This window comes from Eretmochelys imbricata, chromosome 5 (genome assembly GCF_965152235.1).
Source record: "Eretmochelys imbricata isolate rEreImb1 chromosome 5, rEreImb1.hap1, whole genome shotgun sequence".
In the NCBI taxonomy this organism is placed as follows: domain Eukaryota; kingdom Metazoa; phylum Chordata; order Testudines; family Cheloniidae; genus Eretmochelys; species Eretmochelys imbricata.
Window position 1 is genome coordinate 22,695,606 of NC_135576.1, and position 25,516 is coordinate 22,721,121.

At 41.2% G+C, this 25,516-nt stretch overlaps 1 protein-coding gene across 1 annotated transcript in view; it reads right to left on the minus strand.

Moving 5' to 3' along the window:
• The window catches only part of PDZD2 (PDZ domain containing 2), a 215,528-nt gene that overhangs the window by 25,028 nt on the left and 164,984 nt on the right, over nucleotides 1-25,516 (minus strand). Inside the window, exons 6-18 of the mRNA XM_077816233.1 lie at nucleotides 24,914-25,025; nucleotides 21,976-22,124; nucleotides 21,218-21,337; nucleotides 19,666-19,780; nucleotides 17,026-17,099; nucleotides 16,625-16,850; nucleotides 15,208-15,325; nucleotides 12,623-12,755; nucleotides 8,884-8,965; nucleotides 7,546-7,649; nucleotides 6,182-6,353; nucleotides 4,201-5,021; nucleotides 1,167-1,311 (exon numbers count right to left, since the gene is read on the minus strand). Coding sequence (XP_077672359.1) covers nucleotides 1,167-1,311; nucleotides 4,201-5,021; nucleotides 6,182-6,353; nucleotides 7,546-7,649; nucleotides 8,884-8,965; nucleotides 12,623-12,755; nucleotides 15,208-15,325; nucleotides 16,625-16,850; nucleotides 17,026-17,099; nucleotides 19,666-19,780; nucleotides 21,218-21,337; nucleotides 21,976-22,124; nucleotides 24,914-25,025 — 2,371 coding nt within the window. The remainder of the gene's footprint in view (nucleotides 1-1,166; nucleotides 1,312-4,200; nucleotides 5,022-6,181; nucleotides 6,354-7,545; nucleotides 7,650-8,883; nucleotides 8,966-12,622; nucleotides 12,756-15,207; nucleotides 15,326-16,624; nucleotides 16,851-17,025; nucleotides 17,100-19,665; nucleotides 19,781-21,217; nucleotides 21,338-21,975; nucleotides 22,125-24,913; nucleotides 25,026-25,516) is intronic.

Consider the following 25,516-nt stretch of genomic DNA (forward strand, 5'->3'; position numbering starts at 1 on the left):
ACATGGGTGACAGGTTTTTTGCAGGAGTGGGTGGGTGAAATTCTGTGGCCTGCGTTATGCAGGAGGTCAGACTACATGATCATAATGGTCCCTTCTGACCTAAATGTCTATGAATCTATGAAAGGGAAGCATGCTGTTGGGAAAAGCGCCAACCTGCCTATATCCCTGCTACCACAAGCCTCTTCAATGCTTGGGCTAACCTAGGGATTTAGGAATGGGACTTCATGGCCTGCCAGAAAGCCCTTAAAAAACAAATGGTGTCTAAGCATCACTCATTTGGAAACTAGTTAGACCTCTAAGTATTAACAGTTGAACAAATAAGAGTGTATTTCAGCTAAGACAGAACAAAATGTAGTGCTGCTCCTGAACGTGCAACACGTACCGTTTTTTTCAGACACTGTTTGCCACACTACATTATTCTTTTAAAAACTGTAGATACAAACATACTGCAGGATAAGCATAGATCTTCTTAGTGGGAAGAACTAGGTATCAACATTTCCACCTAAACTAGAAACAACTCTTTACAACAAAAATGCAAATAGCCATTTCAACAAGATTCAAGTAGTACACGTCTGTTTTTACACTTTCTTTCTGAGGAGTAGAACTTTCTGATTTACCAAGAAAGAGCCTGGATTTCATTATTTTACTATCTGATCCCAAAATACAACTTAAACTTCACATTTTAAGAGACAGATTCGAATAAAAGGATCAGAGTATTTAAATTATTATACACAATTATGTATCTTATGCATAGTCAAATTAACTTGTCATTTATCAACAAGACATTGACTGCAAATTTGATTGTCATGCTTGACCCTAATACTTCCATAATTAAATTCCCTGATGGGTTAACTTGACTCTGCATTAGATGGTTAAAAGCATTAAATACTTTGATACTTTTTGTCAAATATTCTGGAGCTATTATTTTAAATGTGAGCTTTAAACCTTCAGGTCAGGATGACGAAACAGCACTTCATGATGACTTGTTATAAAATGACTGAAAATCTGTCTCCGTAATGAAATACTTTATCATCAACATCAATACACACTCACACACACCACTTCTTCTGAATTATCTCAGTTGCCAGGTCAGCAAAACACCTGATCAAGCTTTTCCCACTTACGTATTCCAAACCAACAGTATAAGAGTAAAAAAAAGCTCTCACCTGATACTGCCTTTTGCACCTCTAGTGTTACAGACCTGGGGAGATTCTGTATGAACAGACAGATTTCCTGGGATGTCATTCCACTGACTGGGGTACTGTTGATGGATAAAATCTCATCTCCTACTGTCAGCTTTCCCATAGATCCCTAATATGGTTACAGAGATAAATTAATGTAAATACCTGAGAGGCTCTATCACAGAAGCAGAGGGCATAGCTTACAGTACAAGAATAAATGTTTTACAAGCAATGCTCCCAGTTTATAGTGGTTACAGAAGGCAGAACACTGGATATATTTAGTTTACAGACAAGTAAAGTGAGGAACAGAATGTCGCTCACTCTTTGTGTTTACCAAGCGGGGGATCTGATGACAGAAGGAACCTGCCAGTCTTTGTGACTCTGCACAGAGACCACGTACTTCTCAGTGAAGATATTGGAGGTGTTGCTTGGCTCCCACAGAGGCTGGTATGAGGAAGAGGCCATGGTCACTTTCCTCTAGAGAACGAGGAGTACTTGTGGCACCTTAGAGACTAACAAATTTATTTGAGCGTACGCTTTCGTGGGCTAAACCTCACTTCATCGGATGCATGCAGTGGAAAATACAGTAGAAAGATATATATATATACACAGAGAACATGAAAAAATGGGTGTTGCCATACCCACTATAACGAGAATGATCAGTTAAGGTGAGCTATTATCAGCAGGAGAAAAAAAAAACACTTAATCAGATGCATAGAATGGAACATATAGTAAGAAGATATATATACATACAGAGAACATGAAAAGGTGGAAGTTGCCATACCAACTCTAAGATGCTAATTAATTAAGATGAACTATTATCAGCAGGAGAAAAAAAACTTTTGTAGTGATAATCAAGATGGCCCATTTCTGACAGGAGCCTATCCTTGCAACAAAGCCTGATGCCAACTCTGTCCACATAGCTATTCAAGTGACACCATCAAAGGACCTAACCACATCAGCCACACCATCAGAGGCTCGTTCACCTGCACATCTACCAATGTGATATATGCCATCATGTGCCAGCAATGCCCGTCTGCCATGTACATTGGCCAAACCTGACAGTCTCTACGCAAAAGACTAAATGGACACAAATCTGACATCAGGAATCATAACATTCAAAAACCAGTGGGAGAACACTTCAACCTCTCTGGTCACTCAATAACAGACTTGAAGGTGGCAATTTTGCAACAGAAAAGCTTCAAGAACAGACTCCAACAAGAAACTGCTGAACTAGAATTAATTTGCAAACTAGATGCCATTAACTTGGGCTTGAATAGAGACTGGCAGTGGCTGGATCATTACACAATTGAATCTATTTCTCCATGTTAAGTATCCTCACACCTTCTTGTCAACTGTCTGAAATGGGCCATCTTGATTATCACTACAAAAGTTTTTTTTCTCCTGCTGATAATAGCTCATCTTAATTAATTAGCCTCTTAGAGTTGGTATGGCAACTTCCACCTTTTCATGTTCTCTGTATGTATATATACCTTCTTACTAGATGTTCCATTTTATGCATCTGATGAAGTGGGCTGTAGCCCACGAAAGCTTATTCTCAAATAAATTTGTTAATTCCAATTCAGCAATTTCTTGTTGGAGTCTGTTTTTGAAGTTTTTTGGTTGTAGTATTGCCACTTTGAGGTGTGTAATCAAGTGACATGGGAGATTGAAGTGTTCTCCGACTGGTTTTTGAATGTTATAATTCTTGACGTCTGATTTGTGTCCATTTATTAATTATTATTATTTAATAATAAACTATTATTTCCCCATGCTTATTTTCCCCCTACTGTTACTCACACCTTCTTGTCAACTGTTGGAAATGGGCCATCCTGATTATCACTACAAAAGCTTTTTTTTTCCCCTGCTGATAATAGCTCACCTTAACTGATCACTCTCGTTATAGTGGGTATGGCAACACCCATTTTTTCATGTTCTCTGTGTATATATATATCTTCCTTCTGTATTTTCCACTGCATGCATCCGATGAAGTGAGGTTTAGCCCATGAAAGCGTATGCTCAAATAAATTTGTTAGTCTCTAAGGTGCCACAAGTCCTCCTCGTTCTTTTTGCTGATACAGACTAATATGGCTGCTACTCTGAAGCCTTTCCTCTAGAGAGGTATTCTGGCTGAATGAACCATAGTTTCTCTAGGATCTCCCAAAGCAGTGCTGCCTCCTAGTTATCATCTCCTCGCATTTGACCAGGAACTTGGGACCCTACTCAACTCCCATTAAACCAATTTGAATCTTTTCACTGCCTTAAAAAGGAGCAGGTATCAGGCCTTTAAGGCATAGGATAAAATATTTCTCAAGGTTACACAATGAATCAGTGGTTAAGATAGGAATAGGGACCCAAGGATCATGACTCTCAGACCCCTGTTCAAACCACTATGCCATACTCCCTCACAACAGTAAAGATTCACTAAATCAGCGAAGAATACCATGTCACACTTTGTTCACACAAAAATTCTTTGTACTGTTGAACAATTTGCCTAAGGTCAGCATTCTGTATACATGCCAAGCAATTATCCCCACTGTAACAAGCACAGACAGAGTGCAGAGTAGATAATAAAATAAATTAAAAAATAACAGGAGAGAATGGTTACACCCTAAATTGCAATATAATTCTTGCCTATTAATAAGCAATGTACATTTTATCATTAATACTTTATGTTTCTAAATCACTTCTCTTCCTTACATAAACCTTCTTTTGTTTCTGGCAAAGTAGAAAAATTGTAGTGAGCCCTAAAACAATAATTACTAATATGGATTATTTCATTTTGGTATGTTTTTGCTGGTTGACTATTTCAAGCTTAAATCAGATGGGGCATGACTGTCTCTAAAACACGTAGTTTAATGGCATATTAGAAAGATAAGGAATAAGACTTTTTTTTCCAGTGGAGGTAAATCTCTCATTTGCGTGCTTGTATAAAAGCTCACTTATCAAATATTAATCTCCAGAAAGAGAAACCCATGAGTAAACATCCACAAAGTGACTCATATTTTTAAAATGTTACCCTTTCAGCTGCTCCGCCTGATCGTAAACCTGTTATCACAACTCTTACGGGAGTGGCCTGGATCTCCAAATCCAGGCCAAATGATTCATCTTCATTCCGCAGCAGATTAACTGTTTCAGCATTGCTCTGCCTGGGGATGTCGGGTCCTTCAGTCTTTTTGCTGTGTGGAAGTGTCCTGGCAACAGGCTTATGACAGGAACCGTGCTCTTCCATCTTCTGCCTTGGGAGATTGCGGCACTCAGTGCTCATCATGCTTTTTACTCTTGTAACGGCTTTGTGCTCCAGTTTAGGGGATCTCATAGATTCAAGCTGTGCCTCTCGGAGCTCCTTCACTCCCAGATTAGTAGGATAAATCTCAGGCATACCTGAGTAATCAAGTGCTTTGATTTGAAAGAAGGACAAATCCACCATTTGCTCTAGGGCACTCTCCTCAGTCACCGAGGAGTTGCTGAACACAGGGGTAGCTGCCTTACTGCCAGGGTGTCGAGACAATTCACCATCCTGGCCTTCATCATCAACTTCAACGAAAGAGGTTGTGATGACCATGCCAGAGTCTTCCTTGGCATTTTTCTGGTTCTTGTCCCCCAGGCTCCTTTGGAAGTGGACCTCTTCTTGCTTGACAAAATCATCCTCGTCGCTAACATCGCCATCATAGAAAACAACTCTTCTCTGCCTCAGCAGTGGGCTGCGGACAGACTTGGGACTACCATTAAGGCTCCCCTGTCGGGCAGATTCCACGTGCTTGTTAAAAAGACCAGGTGACTTTCCACTGGTTGGTGAAGCAAGACTGTCCACTTTGGTTGTTCCTGCTTCTTTAGCAGCTAGAAAAGAATTTATTACATTTTTAATTGCGCTTATTGGACTAGTTTTATGCTGAGCATTCTACTGCAGCCACTTCAAAAGAGACACGCTTGTTTGCAACAGAGGATTTTCGCTGTGTCTGCGTAGAAAGCCTGAGCTGTTTTTCCATGTCCTCCACTCTAAAACATACCTACGGTACAAAAGCACTAGAAATGAAAGATGGTCTTGTGATTTATGGGTGCTTCCTGTTCATTACACATCTGGTTTTATTCTCATTCTGCTTCTGAACCAGGACTGTGCCCACAAGAAGAAAAGGGAGCACACACACATTTATTTTTTAAGTTCAAACAGTGGAAAATCCCTGTAATTCTGCTTTAATGTAGGTACAGAGTTGACCTAATCGATTCACAGTGAGAGAGAGAAAAAGACACTCAGACAAAACACAAGCACACAATCTGTTTCATTCTAAAGGCTGGGTGATCTAAGACTTCCTAGTCATATCCTTCTTATCAAAAACTAAATATATAATATATACTCATACGGATATAATATAATACAAGCTTATTTTGTGTAGTCTCTTTCACACAAACCATATCCAAAATTGCTTTGTTGAATTAAATAATGAAATTTCAGAGATAAATACTGGCAAAGGCAGAGACTATCTGAGAAGTATAGAAATATATCTGCTCTCCCTTGCCTATGTGATTCTTGAATTGAGATGGAGACTCAATATAGAAGAGAAACAAGACTGTTCCAGGTAGACCATAGAAAGGAGAAAGATCTCACAACATGTGCAAAATATATTATGGGAGCACCATATATTCTGGTGTAAAGACAAAGTTTCATGTATCTGAGATATTTAGGACTGGTCTGATTTAAATGTAATCAATCAGATAATCACGAGTGCCTTGATTAACTTGCAATGATAACTTAGATTTGGTCAGCCAAACCAATAATATAAATTTATTCTCTAGTCAACTAGTCAGAGTTGCAATCCAGTCACACACTATGCACATTGTATTTAGATTCCTTCTTTCATTTTCTGAAGCATCACATTACAACCTGTTGGCTCGCACTGGACTAGCTGACATTTCTACCCAAAATGTGGCATTCCTGACCCAACACATGCAATGACTACCCCACATATATCTTGCCATTTCTTTCAATATCTGTGGCTTACTTAGATTGCTGGGAGGAAGAGAGCTGTCATCCAAAGAGCTGTTTCCACTTTTTTGACGGAGCTGCTCTTCATCACTGGAGACCGTTACTTGTGTGTCAGAAAATGACACCTGACTTGGCCCATCTTGTGAGAAGTACTGGGAAAGCTCTGTTTCAGAACTGACAGATCCCTGCTGAAAGGAAAATAAGTAAATAAAACTGGTGACTGGTGGTCATTTATGTTAATAGCACCCAGTGTGTATACTATCTAAACATCACTAACTTCAGCCTCATAACACATTGGTAACTACAGTAAAGGTTAATATCCCAATTCTACAAACAGGGGCACTGAGTCACAGTGAGATTAAGGCTAACATTTTCAAACTTAGGGTTTGTCTACATTACCTGCAGGATTGATGGGCAGCAATCGATCCAGTGGGGGTCAATTTATTGCATCTAGTCTAGACACGATAAATCGACCACCGAGTGCTCCCCCATCAACTCCGGTACTCCACCGGCGCGAGAGACGCAGATGGAGTTGACGGGGGAGCACCCAGCTGTCGACTCACCGCAGTGAAGACACTGTGGTGAGTAGATCTAAGTACGTCGACTTCAACTACATTATTCACGTAGCTGAAGTTGCATAACTTAGATAGATACCCGCCGCCCTCCCCCCCCCACACACAGTGTAGACCAGGCCTTAGGTGGCTGAAGTTAGGCACCTGAAACCACATTTCATCACCAAAAGTAACCTGATTTTCAGACACCCTCAGTTTGTAGAGGTGGGTATGCAGCACAGCAATCAGGCGTTAAACCATTCACCTTTATGATTCCCTTTAAGTCCCTCCCTTATTGAAAGGCTACAGGTACTTGTACTCCTTCTCTGGGACTGACTGTATTTCCTACTTGGCCTTTCCAGAAAAAAAAATTTCCACCACTATTACAACATAAATAACTGAGTAAATGGTTTCTGTATTAGCAGATTCCATGTTCCAAGGACCACGACCTACTCACCATCTCAGTGCCAATATGAATACACCATTGAGCAGAGCTCACTTTTTACAAGACTGAAATTAAACCACAGCACATGACAAACAAGTGGGATTCTGATAAGTGACTACTGTGGTCCCATTCAGGGGACAGCCTTCCAGGCCAGCCCCACTACAGGTTGCTTCTAGAAGCAGCCTGCAGAGCAGACCTAAAGGAGAGTTTTCTATTGCTGACAGTGCCTGTGTCCCAAGAATATGGCTTAACTAATGGAACCCCTTAGCATGACACAGGTGTGACATGGAAGAAGCGTAGATCTTTTGTTCTCAGCAATCCGATTCTTTGGTAAAAGCTTATCCTAAAAAGTCATCTCTTTGTGTTGTATTTTAATTTGTTTACCCGACTTGCTGGCTCCAGGAATCGCTTCATTGTCCAGCTCAGGGGCGATGAGGCCTCTCCTTGTTTGGCTTTCACACTAGGGGATGGACTTTTCTGAAGAATCCCTGTTAAACATGATTCAATTAGAGACCAAAAATTAAAGCTACAGAATATGTACCCAAGCAAGCAGAGCACTGGTCTGTCTAGATATTTATACAGTGCTCATCACCATATTATCTGAGTCCCTTTAAAAACAAGTTTTATTTTACTTAACAAGTCTCTGATATATCTCTCCATCCCCCAGATAAGCTGCTACTTAGTTACTTAGGGCTTGTCTACACTGGCACTGTACAGTGCTGCAACTTGCTCACTTAGGGGTGTAAAAAACCACCTCCCGGAGCGCAGCAACTTTCAGTGCCAACAAGCACCAGTGTAGACAGTGCCCCAGCGCTGGGAGCTGCGCCCCTCGTGGAGGTGACTTTTTTAGAGTGCTGGGAGCTACCGCCCCTTGTGGAGGTAGGTTTTTTAGAGCACTGGGAGAGTACTCTCTCCCAGCGCTGTGCCGTGACTACACAAGCCACATTAAAGCATGATACCGTCCCTCCTGCTTCCAGCCATACACTAGGAGAGGGAGGGTGGAGGTCAGTGGGAAAGGTCTGCTCCAAAATGGCTGTATCTCTGTTCGTAGAAAACCATTTTGGTGTAAATAAGCTTGATTAAAAAAAAAACTAACATTTTTGTCTGAAAACCAGCTAGTTAGTCATTCTTCCAATTTGAAGCAGAAAGGGGAATATTCTCTTCATCGTCTATTAAGGAATAATGTAATTAGAGTTCCACGTTTTCCTACAAGTTCACTTTCAACTGTAGGATTTTAGAAATGGCTAATGCCATGTTCAAACACAGATGGGACATCCCAACTGAGGGGCCACGCTGAAAATTTGCTAGCAACCTGATGGCCGTATCTAATTTGTTAAAAATGAACTAGGCTGTAGCTGCTCTTTTCTTGAACATGGAGGTGTGACTTGGGCAGCCTCCCAATCCCAGAATGCAATGCTCTGTCCTGATCATTAGATCAGGATGGAGTAGTAACCTCCTCACACTCTGACGTTACGGTGATTGGTGCCTCAGAGATATCTAAAACAGATACACAGTGCTAAGGATGCAGGCTGTGTGGCAGCTATGACTGAAATACATAACGTTTTTTAATTAACATAGTACTGTGGAAAGAGTGGAACGTTTCTCAATAGGAGTTTTAAATATTTATGACTGCAAAGATCCCAATAGCACTCCAGTAAATGTTGCCGTGTATGAAAAATAATGGACAGATTGACACAACATAGAAAAAGAACATGTTGCTACCTGTGACATGAGGGGGATAGGCATCCTTGCTCTCTCGATGAGTGGTGCACGCTATTGCTTCATCCATCTCCTGTTCAGAAACCTAATTTTAGTAGAAAAGAGATGATGTGAGTTTGCTGTAGAACATAAGCAGCTAAGATCAGAGTCTGAGCACTGATCATCACAAATATTCAGTCAAGATTTACTGTTGTTTTAGAGGTCTGCGCAAAGGAATGTGAAGAGCTCTCAAGTTCTGGTCTTAGCTCTGAATCAGACCTCCTCTGTGACCCTGAGCTGGTCTCTTTAGACGGGGTATGAGGAAAACATGGCCAGCCTATTACAAAGTCAAAGATGTCAAAGTGTCACACTAAATGCACAAATGTTAAATAAAAAAGTTGCATCAGGCTTGCATAAATAAAGCGAACAACATTATCATGCCATGCACTTTATCCAAGTAGCTCGCTACCTTCATACTCTAGAGAAATGTATATGAAAATATTAATTTTTTAAAATATTCAGCAATTTGTCTAAAATATTCCATCAGTAAAAGACACGTTAAATTAAAAAGTATGAAAATGCCAGACTTCCTGAAATACTAGCTGACTTTTCTCTTAATCCCCCCCCTTTACCAAATAAATAAATAAATCGGTAATTGGTAACTGTAATATTTTCCGCATATAAAAATACACTGCAGTTACATGTTGCATTTGAAATATCTGGATTATTCTAACACACCCACCCTCAGAAATTTCTAGAAGACATTATATGTAGTCTTAGAACTGGAGCTGCTGGGGAGCAGGAATACATAACAACCCAGGTTTCTGGTTTGAGATATGCCCCAACGTGATTTCAATTCACTCAACTTTACATGAATTATAACTCGGCACAGAGACAGGTCAGAAAGCTGAACCGCTTTGAACTAAGAGGATCTGAATTATCCCTAAGCAAACTCAGCAGTTTAAACATAATTTAAATGCCACATCCACTAACAATAACAGAAGAAAGAAAACCTTTGTGGTATTGCTCTTGGAAATACATAAAAATACTGAAGTTTGTATATTCAGTAACAAAACTTTCTGTGGAGCTTTTGTGTGATGAAGTGGGGGATTAAACATAAAAAATGTATGAAACAACATGAACCTTAACAAAAATATCTTTGTTTTCAGACCGTGGGATGGCACTGCAGCTGAGAAATATTAACCAAGAGCCTCACCCACACTCCTGCCATTTTTTCTGTAAAAGGTCTCAAGTGGTATAAAGAGGCCTTAAAAGCCCCGGATCTAGCTGGGGAGGATTCCATGGGGCGGGAGCTGATGAAGACATCCAAAGGCAAGTCCAGCATGAGGAGTGTGAGGGGGACTATGTGAGGCCGCAGGACTGGGGAGATTCTGGGAAGCACTGTGACCACAGGCAGCCAGGGACAGGATGCTGTCACTTAAACAGTGGTCTAAATAATACTGCAGATCGTGGAACAACCAGGATTTAGGGGGTACAAAGACGGTGTGAAGATGCCATAGCCCCTTCCCCACACCAAGCTGAGAGTTCTGTGCTATTGTTTCATCATAGAGTTTACGGTATATGTGAGGTCCAGGAAGGTCCAACATTTTTCCAGAAGCTGGGAATGGACAATGGGATGGATCACTCAATGATTGCCTGTTCTGTTCATTCCCTCTGAAGCACCTGGCACTGCCCGCTGTCGGAAGACAGGATACTGAGCTGGATGGACCATTGGTCTGACCCAGCATGGCTGTCCTTATTTTATGTAGGATGCCTTTTTTGTGCAATGAGAAGAAAAAACAAAATACCAACTCCAGAAAGATCTCTTTTTTCAGTTCTGTCTACATCAGGAGTGTCAAACTTATTCTGTGAAGAGGGACAAATGCAATTATTAATTAGCATATGTGGTCTGGGGTATAAATTCACAGCTACATATATGCAATCTAGGCACAGCAGATCCCCAGTGATATTAATTGAAGGAGAGTGAAAAGATCTAGGGTAGAATATGGTCTTCATTGAGGCCTATATTTTTAAGTGTCACTAGTGAACCTGGGTGCCTGACCTGGGTTTGTCTTTCTTCGCACTATATTTCCCAATCCCCACCACCATGTAAGAATCATTCCAACCCCAGCTTCTGAAGTGATCAGCAACCAATGAGCAGTTGAAAGGGCAGCATTATGCTCTTGAGTCAACACTCAATTTAGATGAATGAGGATAGGGCAGGGAGGAGAGTCTGCACTCCCTGGATAATTGTTTCAAGGTGTTCACAGTCTCATGGTAAAAGGTGCCTTATAATACTGCAGTCAACGAACTACAACACTGTCCAACACAATACATAGACTTGTTCTGCTGGTCTTACATTTTGGGCCCAATTCTGGCTCCCTGTCCCTTGCTCTACCCCAGAAGGTCTCAAACATTTTTTTGTCAACAGACCCCTTTTCACGTTAATGTTAATCACGGACCCCGAACTGAGAGACTGATGGATAAAGGTATATGTGTACTTCATATAAACATGTACTGTTAGTAATGCTTTAAGGAAAAGAGCATCCGAGTACTTACAGATGTCAGTGAGATGGATGTGCCTGCTTCTTACTGCAGAGTCTATCTATCATTGGTGTGATTGTTGGCATTTTGAGGACCCCCCATGCAATCTCTAAGGACTCCCTGGGTTCCCAGGACCTCAGTTTGAGAACTGCTGCTCTACCCAATAGATGAACTGCCTCTCCTTCAGTTATCAGAAGCCCTGGCAGTGATCACGGAATAGCCTTGTATGGAGGCCCACTAGTGCCTATCATCGGTACATCTGAATTGTCAGAAAATAAATACCACCTGTGGCCTCTACATTACAAGGTTTTCTCAAGCTACATATTGTTACCTCCAGGATAGGAATGCCAAATCATTCTGGTCAATACGGCAAATTAGAATTCAGAGCACTTGTGCCTTATAAACAGGTTTCCATTTGTATTTAGGAATTCAAAAGTCAAAGCTTTCCTGATCTCCCTAAAACAAATATTTTCCCAACTACATTCCTGTACAGCCTACAAGGTTTTATATGCCCATGAAATTCTTTGGATGGTAAAATAAAACAAGTTATTATTCCATACTGCTTGGATGAAGGAATCTCTTATCTTTCATCACCAATAAAAGAAGTAATTTGCTTGAAAATAATTATACACTTTATAAATGCAGACATTTTAAAATTCCCCTGGCACAGATTCTGCAGAAGCAAGACATCATGGATTCATTTCTTCTACAGGAAAACTTCAATGTTTGGACAGGTTAACATTTTTAAAAGGTGCTGTATTCATTATTTTGTTATAGTTTATTGACTCAATCTGCTGATATTTATCCCTGGCAGCTACTGTTCAAATTCAATTCCACCCAAAGTGACTGTAACAATGAAGGTGATATGTACAGTACTTATGTTGTCAGCTTCAAATTCATAGGTTTGTCACTTAGTCCAACTGTGAACAAATCAGTGAGCATGACAACTGGAATATCTCACAGAAAAATAAGTGCTCAGTGAAAGCCACAACTGGTGGATAGTGCCAATGCTGCAAGAAAGTTCCAACACAACTATGGATTCATAGATAAGAAGGGACCATCACAATCATCTGGACTGACCTCCTGTGTTACACAGTCCATGAAATTACCCGGAGAGAAAATACAATGTTCTCCATTCGCCACATCTCAAACATTCACACCCAGATTGCAAGAACAAAGGAAAGCAATGTGCAACTATACGAAACTGTCTTTTCCTCACCTTGGGATTGGGATGACGACTAATGATAAGGCTAACTGGACCCGGACCACATTCACTCAGAATGGCATAGGCTTCACTTAGTGCTGCATGGCGCAGACTCACTGAATCTGCCTCCAGGATCTGGTCACCCCGGCTAGAAAGACAAATACAGCCAGTTAGCACATCTGTCTCATATAAAACATTTGGACTGTTGATCAGTGGCCAAACTTTTCAAAGACACATATCTGGAAGAGATTTGATTTGGAAAAAACGCTCTTGCTCCCATTGACGTGCATGATGATACTGCTTTGACTTCACTGCAACCACCAGCAAGATCCAATGCTTCTTTTTTGCACTTACTGTCAGTGCAAAACAGTATATTTCATCAGTGCATAAAATTGACTGCACCAGACTAGAGTGAAAGTGAACTTTTGGCTCCAGTTGTAGGTATTGTTGTTTTCTGAGCACAGAAGCCAAACATTATATGCAGACAGGTTATTCCTTACCACCATCCTGAATTACTTAAACACACAGCACCTTTTTAACAGGCTCCAAACAAATGAGTTTATGAAACTGTTTCGAAATTTGAACTAAAGAGAAATTGGGTGAGAGGCACCCCATTTTCCCTTGAAATTGAGGTAACAGAACCCAGTTTGATCAAACAATGCCTCTTCTGTGACAGGACTGTAAATTGTTAATTTCAGTTCCTTCATTCTTGACAGCTCTTGGAGTATCGACATCTGGAACCATTCAAAAAAGGATAATCATCTAGAGATATTACTGCTGCATTTTCCATGATTATTAGAAACATCTTCTTTAACAGGGATTTTCATACAATCTACTGGCTTTAATTAACTTTCCTTTTAATTTGAATCAATTGTGATGATTAACTGAAATGTAGTTTTCACCAAAAGTCTAACCGCCAGAAGCAAATTCAAATGGCAGCTGATGTCACATAACATCATTTCAATAGTCCACAATCTATTTTGGTGTGTGCGTTGTGCAATTTTTTCACTGCTTTGACAGTCTGTATGTTTAGAAAGGCATAGCCTAGTAATCCAAAGACACAAGTCTTTATCTACAAAGAGGCAACCATAGAACAGTTAGAAATGGGCTAAATCTGGAACCATTTACACACACACACACGTACGTTCGAGGGGGCTCAGATAAGTAGGATCTGAATCCAAACCCTCTCTTGTTTTGCAAAGCCAGAATCTGACTAATGAGGCTTTGTGAAACCAAAATCAAAACCACCTTCACAGCTTTACCATATGGAATCAAAAACTGCTGATGAGACAAGATGTCTCACAAAAAATCATCTCAAAAAAGTGAGCTAGAAAACTGGGATGCATGAATGGATATAGTCAGCCACTTACCCTAATAAATGATGCAGCTGTTATACACAGACATCGCTAAAACTAGAGAAATTTTTGAAATTTTGGGTTTAAAGGTAAGCAAGCGAATATTAAAATATTGTCTCCTGGAAAAAATACATTGCTTTTCTGGTAATAATTTTGACCATTTTTGTCAGGGTTACAACCAATAAATTATTTCCTCTCTTATCCCAGGACCAAGTTACTAGTTCAAGGTCCTCATAATACGTGAAATCCACTACACCCATATAAAAAGAGTATTTAGGTTCTATGCAAATGGAGTGCAGAGAGACTGAGGTGGTGAAATTCCCCTCCTCTCCCTGACCTAGGGCGGCTGAGCAGTACTGCTGCACACCTCTATATTTAGGGTGAACAGATAGTAACTGTGAAAAAACGGGACAGGGAGTCAGGGGTAATAGGCGCCTATATAAGAAAAAGTCCCCCAAAATGGGACTGTCCCTTTAAAAACAGGACATATGGTCACCCTATCTATATTGGGCTCAGGATTAATGTCAATGTGAGTCTTGTGGCCTCAGCCTTGGCCCATCTCCGTTGTAGCCTTCTGCATTGACCTACATGGGGCTGGCACAGAGCCATTCTCCACAGCATATAAGTGTGCCTGGGCACTCCACCCAAGCGGAATCAGCTAGGCAGGGACATAGGAGCCGGAAGGACCTTGCTGTATTTTCACCCAACAGTTCTTAAGCCAAATAAGGAAACTCAGAGTGGAATATAAAATAATTTCCGGTCACTTAATCTGGTGCTGCAACCAGAGACGCAATCTGCTGCAGAAAATTCCCACAGCTCTTTTCAAGAAAGTTTTAGGTGACTAAACTTTAACAGAGCTGTAGAAATCTCCTGCTGATTCATTTTGGCTCTGACACTTGACATTAAGTTTCATTTCCTGTTGGTTCCAGGTTGGACATATATCATTAGGCTGTGTTGCCCCTTGAAATCACTAAAACAGCCGCCCCAGGAGTCTGAACTGTCCATATCATATCAAAGAACGCTTTGAAATGTTTTTAGGTATTTTTAAATACTCCTTTGTAATTTTTTAACGTACATATTCTTACTAATTTTGCTGTGATCATCTAAGTCACCCATCAAAAAACCCCAACTAAAATGGATTTTTTAAAGAACTGACCTCATTGCTGAAAATGAGTATTCAGGCCGATTTCAACATTATGTTGTAAACGTACACCAGCATGTTTTTGCTTTCAGTTCATAACTAACCTTAATCTACCATCCATTTTAGCCACCGATCCTGGGGCCAAACTGTGAATGTATATCCCTGGAGAGCTATTTTCCAGTGTGAGACAACAGGCACCAATGCCTAACCCAACCCCTGGCTCTGCAAAAAACAAACAAAGAAAGAGGAAAAACTGTTTAGTCCCTTTTGATTGTAATCACACAGGACACATGAGTGTTTATGTTCCAATCACACTGATAACCAGGAATAGTGCATTGTTTCAGAGCTGGTCTTTGGGGTGTCATTCAGGAAACCAAAACCACACTGCAATTAGAAGTGAAAATATTTATCCTTAATGGCTTTTAGGAGGTCTATGAGTGAGAGGATCAACTTCAACCTCACCCACGACCAACACTACTCACCTCCATGACCACCTTTCAGCCACACATTGCTTTACAGTATCTCTCTGTAAAATACCTCTATCATCAGGAACATAATGTGGCATCTGCTTTGTCTCAAGATGTAACGCCATAGTGTACATAAGAAAATATAATTGGTGTGTCTAGAGGAATTCTAGGAAATTTAAACAAGAAAGTTACTTAAACCATGTTTCTCACTTCCATTACCATTTGGTTAAATTCTGCTATCTGGTTTAAGTACCTGCCACCAAGGTCTGGCACCGAAAGGGCCTGAAGAAAGTTGGTTGAGGAAGGAGAATGTTTTCTGGGGTTCAGTTAATTTCCCCATTCATTTTCACTTTTTCTCCCTCTCCACTAATGGGCTCCAACCCTAACAGAAGCAGTAATTATCCGAAATCTCACAAGAAAGGATGCTTTTCAGGAATGTTTTGTCTAGATACTTCAGTTTTCATCTGAAGCTCTGAACCTTCTGAGATGCATCCATCACTGCTCCTTAGATGCTGCACTGAAAATTCCCATGTGCTATGGTTCGTAACCACTGAAAATACCATGCATTAATTAGATAGGTATACACTGGCAATTCTGAGTGCACTGCGCAGCTTAAGTGATAGCTCTGTGGAGGTTTATGAGAGGAACATGAACATTTAGCGTCTACAGGAATAGTAACTACAGAGAAACCTCCAGACAGATTAGCCCCTCACCCCAGCAGCACCTGACCCATCCCACCACCTCCCCACCCCAGTAGCACAAGGACCTTCTCCTCGTAAGACCCTCAACCTTATTTTGTTGGTTGCAGATCAAAAAGGTGGAAACTTTACAAAGGACTCTTGGATATGATGGGTCACATGATGATTTTTCAGTCATTTTGCGGTTTGCAGACTGAACAAGCTGAGAATCTCTGGATGAAATTGGTGTGGGAATATGTGTTAGGATGAAAGTATTAGCCTGTGTACTAGGAATTCACCGAAAAACACATTCAGATGGATAACACCCGTTTTCCAAGTTAGTTCAACCAGCTGAGCAGTAATAAACTTTCTTTAACCTTTGTTGAGTGTCACATCCATGATGATCCTGTCCTTTGGTCCTGGGCCTTTGCGACACGAGGAGAAAGTATCTCCGTCTTCAGAGCCAGGTGCAGGAGTTCCTCCACTCGCACTGGAGCTTGGGGAGCTTGATCTGCTCATTAAAGTGGGAGTTGGACATGGGGTGAGGCTCGGGCTGTGCAGTCTCGTGCGCACTGTGAGGGTCACTACACCTTTCTTGAGTTGCTAAAAAAGGAAGAAAACTTATTAGACTATACAGACACCTGACGCACAATAACGCATCATCCAGTGAATCATCTGTACAGTCAACTGTGGCAGCGGAAAATAAAACCATGGTGTTAAACTGTTAACCAATGAGAAATACAGTCTCTCTCTCTTACTGTGTCTATAATTCTGTTACCTTAAACGTCTGAATGGCCTCCTGATGGGTCAGCCCTTGTAAAGATTCTCCATTAACTTCTAGAATTTCATCCCCTGGCAATCAGATACAAAAATCAAGTCAGCATTTACACTTGGATAGAGTATAGTAGACAGATACACGACTGCTCCTGGACATTAGCAAAGCAATGGGCTACCACATTGTTTCTGATTTATTATGCTAAAAAAAGCTTTTAATTGTTTTCTATTTATTTCCATTTGCCGTAAGGCCTTTGTAGTTAATATAGTGCTGAAGTAGTGGAGCACAGAATATTCTTCAACCGTGATTCTTCACCTTCAATTTTTATTATAACAGACCAATTGAAAATATTCTGGATTTTAATTGGAGTCAGAACGTTTGGAGTGGAAACTCCCAGTGTGGAGTCTAACAGGGGCTCACGGTCTCTTCACATCGTTCCCATACTAGGACGTCCCAGGAGTTTGGGAATCAGAGTGGAGCATAATGTTATGGCACCCATATGGCCATACAGAGAAAGCTGGCCCTACGCCCACACACAGAACACTAATGGCATTCTACGTAGTACACAGAGTGTTCAGAGAGAAAAGCGAGCTAAACACACAGAGGTGGCTGAGAATCCATGACACCTTCACCCCAAACAAGTCCCAGAGCTATGTCTGCTTGCTTAGTACTACAAGGCTTTGGGTCACAATACTTTCAACCTGCTGTGTTGAGCTACTTCTTTCGAGGGAGAAAAAGAGAGCAAGATCCAGATCTCTCTTCTCCAGTCTTACACACCCCTACATCTGTGCATAATTAGACAGCGCACTATCATCTCCACCTTTTCCTAATCCAATGCAGAACAGAATACCCAAGCTCTGATTAGTGGAGGATTTTAGGTTTATGGGATATCTGATAACTATTGGCTTCTCAGGGCCAGTGCACAAAGATTACATAGGAGTGCCTTCCTGCAGAAGAGACGGCACTTGCAGTGTTATGTAAACCGGCATTTTAAACCCACGGTCAGTTGGTACCTTTACCAACCAGTCTATATGTGAGCACACACAATGCCATGGCTAATCGATGTGAATCTATACAGCCAATCTGAAAGGCAGGAAAGGTGCTAATAAATCAGGCCATGTCCATACTTTACTAACTAGCGGCATGATCTTATTGTCTTTCTTGTCCTTCCTCTCCTCTTTCCAACCCTGTGTCTGGTTAGACCATTCTCGTCATGTCAGAGCTACACAGTAAGCTCAGCAGGGCAGGGACGGTGTTCTCATATGTTGTATGAAGGTGTCCTGTGCATTTTGGGTGCTCAAAAACACTAAACAACAAGATCCCAAAATCGACCCTCTGAAGTACATTTCTCTGTACACTTCCCCAGGCATGGAAAGGCTTCCTGGGGATTATTCCTTCTTTTATTTTGTTCTCTTAAAGCACAACAAAAACCCAGTAGGTTGAGTGGTCTGACCAACTTTCTTGTTGAACAGATTGATAAGATGAATTCACATGCTGATAACCTTCCATTGGTTTCCAGGCGCACAAGTAAGGCGAGCAGCTATGGTTTTTCAGCTGTGTTGAACTAATTTGGCTCTGTGGCCTTTTACACAGAATTGGATTCTCCCCACTATCTATATAATAAGATTCCAGGAATGTGACTCTGTGTGTGTCATTCTGAGGCCTAAAATGTCTGTTGAATCAGTGTGAAGTGGTGGAAGCAGCTACAAGCATGGCTGAGAGATACTTTTGTTAGAATATCACCAAACTGAGTCACCACTAGCTTTTGCGGCCTGTTATTGTCCAGTGTTTAAGTTCTCAGCCATTTTGATTTTTACAAATTACACCATGAGGCAAGTAAGGCGAGCAGCTATGGTTTTTCAGCTGTGTTGAACTAATTTGGCTCTGTGGCCTTTTACACAGAATTGGATTCTCCCCACTATCTATATAATAAGATTCCAGGAATGTGACTCTGTGTGTGTCATTCTGAGGCCTAAAATGTCTGTTGAATCAGTGTGAAGTGGTGGAAGCAGCTACAAGCATGGCTGAGAGATACTTTTGTTAGAATATCACCAAACTGAGTCACCACTAGCTTTTGCGGCCTGTTATTGTCCAGTGTTTAAGTTCTCAGCCATTTTGATTTTTACAAATTACACCATGAGGTGTACAGCTACAGTAAGGCACGCCTTTATGCCATGCCAAGAGTCCTAGACCACTGTGATAGCAGAGATAATTCAACCAATCATCATCCTTACTCTACAGCTCATTTTCATGCAACAATTTAATTGGCTGTCTGAGGGAGATTTCACAGATGATGGATTACTTGTCCCAGCTGCCACACCCACGCACCCAACTGCCACCCACACAAATCCACCAGCACAACCACCCACACAACAGCATAACCAATAATCCCCAAAACACGTTGCCCTTTACTGTAGCACACCCCCTTCGTTCGCCACCTGTGCAAATCCACACAACTCTCCCAGCACAACCCCCAGACATAAAATCAACACAACCACCCACAGAAGACCAAAAAACAGATTCGCAGTCTGCTACTCTCCAATTTTTAAGTTCTCAGCCATTTGGGGCTTAAATTTTTTTTTTTAAACACACAAGTTTATGAATTACCCCTGTGCAACAGCATGGGTTTTTAGCTTCTAGTACCTTCTTTAAGTCTTCCATCAGCAGCAGCTGCTCCATTTGGGAAGATAGTCTTCACAAAAATCCCCATGCGTCCCCGAGCAGAATCCTGGCCTCCCACAATGCTGAATCCAAGACCCTAAAGAGACAGGAAGAAGTGATATATTGATGGCACCCAACTGTGTTATCACTTATCTCATAAAGGCTGTTTGATAGTCCAAGAGGAAGGAAACATGACAATCTAATTAGCTGATGGTGAATTATGCTGTGATTTTATTCTCCACTCTCCCCTCCTGATCTACTCTCACTCTAATAGTATCACTCAGCCTGAAAGTTGTCATAGTCATCCTTAAATACAGAAAAAGTTTATGTCATGTTATCATGGTGCTATGGTTTTATGTTCGTCATTTCTACTTCTCCAACTATAACAGCAGCCTCCTAAACTGATGGATTGTGGAATTCCCAACCAGGAGACCCATATCCAGGATTAACTGCAATTTATTCTGCTATCACAGATATTGTACTTCCTCAGGAAGGAGAGAAATGTAAAAAGATGACATAAGGTCAGTGTTGTAATGTTAGCAGAAAGTGAGTGTGTGTGTGAACATTTGTTTACTTAAGTAAATAACAAATTCCATATTTAAAGACATGTACGTAAACATTCCCCCAGAGTCTATTCCCCTCTCTGTAAATGCACGTAACTCCTATTACTTTGTTGGCATCCTTTCATCTACAAGAGACAGTGGGAATTGCAGCCTATGCTGTAGATGGTTTGGTCCTATTACTATCAATGGGAATTACAGCCATTGAGATAAACAAACCTCTTCAGAATTATTACTTCATGAAAAATATGGCCGTTAAAAATACTACTCTGCTTGTTACACTAGTATCATAAGTATGAGATGAAGTTATTTCAGGATGCCCCTGTAAAATATATTAGCACCTCGTGTACATGCAAACATGATATTGCACACACAGATCATGGGAGGCATTGTGGCCTAATGAAATGCCTGGGGAAATAATCAATCTGGATTCCAGTCTTGGTTCTGACTCTTGACTTTCTATAATTTTTAGGCATTCAGAGTAAGGGTGGTGATTGGCTGACTTACCTCTGCTATCACAATGTTCTAGGCAGATACAGTATAAAAACAGACAGATTTTCTTGTGCAAAGCAGGCTATTGCGAATGCAAACAGGTACTTAGCTAAATGAATACCTGTTTTGCATACTTGCATGCATATCTGTAACCATGGACTCATTCTTATTTAATATTTATATTTCCGTAGAGACCAGCGATCTCAATCAGGATCTGGGCCACAACATGCTAGACACTGCACACAGACATAGGAAGATATCGTTTCTGCCTCATTCATATTTTGCAGGCATGACTTAGGCATTCAGGTTTCAAAACTTGGCTCTTAAGTGTTTATTATTGCTGATCATCACATAGAATGAAACAAGCACATGACAGATTTACTTCAACAAACATTCAGAACTTGATTTTCACAGGCACTGAGGTTCAGTGGGAGTAGGGCCCAGAAGATCAGGCCTTTGTGATGCTATGCTAAAATCCTCACCTTGCCTTGTCCTTTCATCAGGACAATGTTGGAAATAATGGACGGCTGGGCCAGTCTCCATGGAGATTCCACCTGAGCTGCACTCAGTGAGCGGGTGGATTTCTTCACAATATGGTATTCCTAACGAACATCAGAAATTAAATTTAATTCTTTCTGTTTGAATGACAGAGGCACCAATGTGCTTCATGGGAAAAGTTCTGATATAGTCATGGACTAGACAAAAATTAAAATGGCTATTGTATATTAAAATATACATCTGGTGATAAACTCCTGGCCCTAATGCCATTGATTTCACTGTGGCCAGAATTTCATGTTATATCTATTTAACGTCTTTTATAATGTAACAGTTAACATATTTTTTTTAGTAAACTGAGATACTGTGTAGATTCACGATCTATAGAAGTCATGATCTTCTGAAGTAACAACTATCCCATCATCAACTGAAAGAAAGAAACACACTGTTTGTTTAAATAGTTACAGCTCTTTAACTACAGCATATTCATGCATTACACTGGCACAGTACTTCTGTTTCCCTCAGCAACTACAACAGCCTTCTACTTCCTCACAGCTAAAGGAGTCCTCCTTTAGCTCAAGTGGTAGGTGCTGAAGCCTGGGGTCAATTCCCCATGACACACCTATGCAGCCCCAGTTTGTTACAATCATTTCTAGCAGCTTGAGGAAAAACCTTAGACTGAGTAAGGACCTGGGAATTTGGCTGTAAATCATTATTAGGCAGAGTAAATAGTATAACCACTCACCTGCCTTGTTCCTGAGGATTCAAGCTGCTGGGGAAGAGAATGTTTTCTCCCTCCCCGGGAATATTTCACTGCTATTTCATAATTTGATTCACCATTCTCCACGGTCAGTTCATCATTTTCTCCCACAGATTCTAAACGGGATCCAGCCCCTGAGGGACAAACCAGGAATGCCATTTATTAGACAAACAGCAGCACCTTTTAATTCTGACAAGCCATGTAATGGTTGGCTTTTGTAAATCATAAATAAAACAATACTACGGAGCAGCATCCAGTTGGGTAGCTCAATAATTTCCCATGGAAGAGTTAATTTTGCTTGTTATCAATTACTGATGTGCATTGCATACAATTCAAAAGATGTAGGAGCATTCCCATCTCCATCTCATGCTGACAAAAATGTCTTTAAAAATCTATGGCCAATGCAAAAATCTTAGGTTCTGTGATTAGCTATAGTAAACAAAATGAGATAAAAACAGAGAGTGAGCTGGAATTCTGCTGACTGCACTCATTGGTGTGCACAGCTCACAAGCTTTCTTTATAGCTTACAAAGCTGACACTGTAGTTGCATTCATGTCTGGAAATGTCTCATCATCCTGAAAGTAATTTTTCAGGAATGGAAGAAGGAACATGGTGCCAAAAAACATGATTTGCCTTCCTTTCTGGCAACAGTCCCAGTTGTCTTAAAAAAAAAAAAAGTGAATGTAGAGTTAGTGTAAGGTATTGAATCGTTTGCCTTGAAGGACACCCTGTAATTAGCCAAAGGGTATCCCAGTTTTTCACACTCATCATCAACGTGCCTCCATCACGACCTGAAGAAACCACTCATTCTATCCACCTAAGGCCTTGTCCACACTTACGGCAGTGTGTAGGGTATGTGTAGCTGCACTCCGCAGTGAAAGGCAAGTTGCATCCACACTTGTTATTATAGCATATAGCTACACATGGCAGTGGACAGCTCAAGCAGGGACAATAGGACTCTACACTGCTAAAAACAACAGTGTGAACGCGGGAGACATTACTTGCAAGTGTAGACAGCTGTGTAGGGTATATAACCTACACGGCTGTCTACACTTGCAAGTAATGTCTCCCACTTTCACACTGTTGTTATATAACCCTAGAGTTCAGGTGTAAAGGGCACTCTGCTCTACTCTACCTGCCTGAGCCACGCGTCACCATCTACTCTGCTTGCTGGGCGTGCAACATCTGTACTCTACATGCTGCCCTAAGTGTAAACATACCCTTTAGGCCAGGGGTTCTCAACCTTTGTCTTTTTGAGGGCCCCCCCAACATGCTATAAAAATTCCACGGCCCACCTGTGCCACAACAACTGTTTTTCTGTATATAAAAGCCAGGGCCAGTGTTAGGGGGTATCAAGCAGATCAACTGCCCATGGCCCCACACCACAGGGGTCCTGCGAAGCTAAGTTGCTTGGACGTGGGCTTTAGCCCCACCACGGCGGGACTCCGGCTTTGGCTTTCTGCCCTAGGCCCCAGTGAGTGTAATGCAGGCCCTGCTTGGCGGACCCCCTGAAACCTGCTCACGCTTCCCCAGGGGGCCCCGAACTGCTGCTTTAGGCGATGTCTGCACTCCCCTACAGTCCGGACTATGGGGATCTGAATAACAATGCTCACCAAAGTGCTGTGCTGTAACTCCCCATGTGGACTCTGCAGGCGTGAACTGAAAGGTTCCTACTTCACATTCACATAGTCCTCTTCAAACAGGAATACAACAAGCCCTTATGCACTTATGTGACCTCATTAACAGTAGTATCTGTGCACTTCAATCTTTTATCCTTACAACACCCCTTTGAGCTCAGGCAGTGCTGTTATACCCATTTTACAGATGGGGAACTAAGGCACAGAGATTGACTTTCCCAGAAGTCTGTGGCAGAGCAGGAAATTGAACCTAGGTCTCCAGAGTCCCAGGCTACTGCGCCAACTACTGAACCTTCCTTCCTCTCCTGCCTACTCCACCCTATGCCACTCCCAAACAGGGTGCCAGAGTCACTCTGCCACCCTACTGAGCCTTCGTAGTATTTTATGCTACCACCCTACCAATTTCAATAAGACAATTCACAGGGTAAGGTGCTCAACCTGAGTGGTGGTGGCAGGATCTGGTTCTACACGCACACTGTTTTAAATACAAATAAGTATTCATTTCAATTGATGTGATCATGGGTTGTCTAAATTCTTGGGGGGACATGCAAGCCATTTGGATAAATGGAGAGCCTGTTGACTGGAGGAGGGAGTGATCCCAAACAGACATGGTGATGAGGACGTGTCATTACTGTGATTCAGGTATTTGGAGTTCATGGAAAAGGGAGTTGTACTACTTTCACACTATGTATTGTCAGTCTACTGGAAGGCATGACCTTTTTCTATTTTAGATTTAAGTAACAATAAACAAGCCAGTATTTTGCCCTAATGAATGGAATAAAGTGATGGCGTTTTGAAAAGGCCCCCACCCTCAAGCGAAGAATAGCTCAGTGGTTTGAGCACTGGCCTGCTAAACCCAGGGTTGTGAGTTCAATCCTTGAGGGGGCCATTTAGGGATCTGGGGCAAAAATTGGGGATTGGTCCTGCTGGGGGTTGGACTAGATGACCTCCTGAGGTCCATTCCAACCCTGATATTCGATGATCTATGATTCTAAATAAATCAAACCAAATACATAGGAAATTTAAGGAATGGTAAATAAAATTCAGTAATGCAGAATTTTGCTTCATTATTCTGCCAACAACAAGGTTCAACTCAACAAGCTCTGCTGAATGCAAACATTGTGCAGTTCAAATTCCCCATCCAAACCAAACTATCCTGAGGTCCAAAAGAAATAAAACCTAGCTCTGCTTAATAGGTTTCACACCTAGCCCACTCTGTTTGATGTGCAAGAGCTCTGCCGTGGCATATGCTCTTTTATTCATATCTTTTACCAAGCCTGCTTTACCTTGGGATCGGCTTCTGTATTTCAATATACCACCTCCCAGGGTCGGACTTTGGCAATTCCCTTTGGTCACTTCCACATTAGCAGGATCTGGAAACTTATTGGTTTCTGTCATCTGAAAAATAAGAAAAAGGAATATATTGAAGAAACTAGCCAAGGTGATGGAATTGCTCTCATTTTTACCAGTGTTTTCTAGTTTGAAGAAAATTCCATGGTACATATTCCACTTACAATTTCTTTTTTTTTCCCCTGAAAGCTTGGAATTCTATTAAACTAGTTTTATGTGAGCCAGAAAATTCAGCAGAGTCTTTACAGATATTTCAATGGATCCCTTTTGACATTACTGAATAACTTCATCCATCCATCTATATATTTTTATGAGCACCATCCTGCAGTCTTTACTCATGCAAAATTCTCAGAGAGAAGGAAGTTTAGTCAGGAATACAGGATTTGGCACTGATCATTTTATATAAAGTTGTAGGGCAGATCTCCACTGTTTATTCTCCATTTAGTCAGCTCACCAAACTTCCACTGACCGTCAATGACAGCTTTGTAGGGGAAACCACATAGAAACCATGTTATTTTATTAATATCAATATAGTGAAT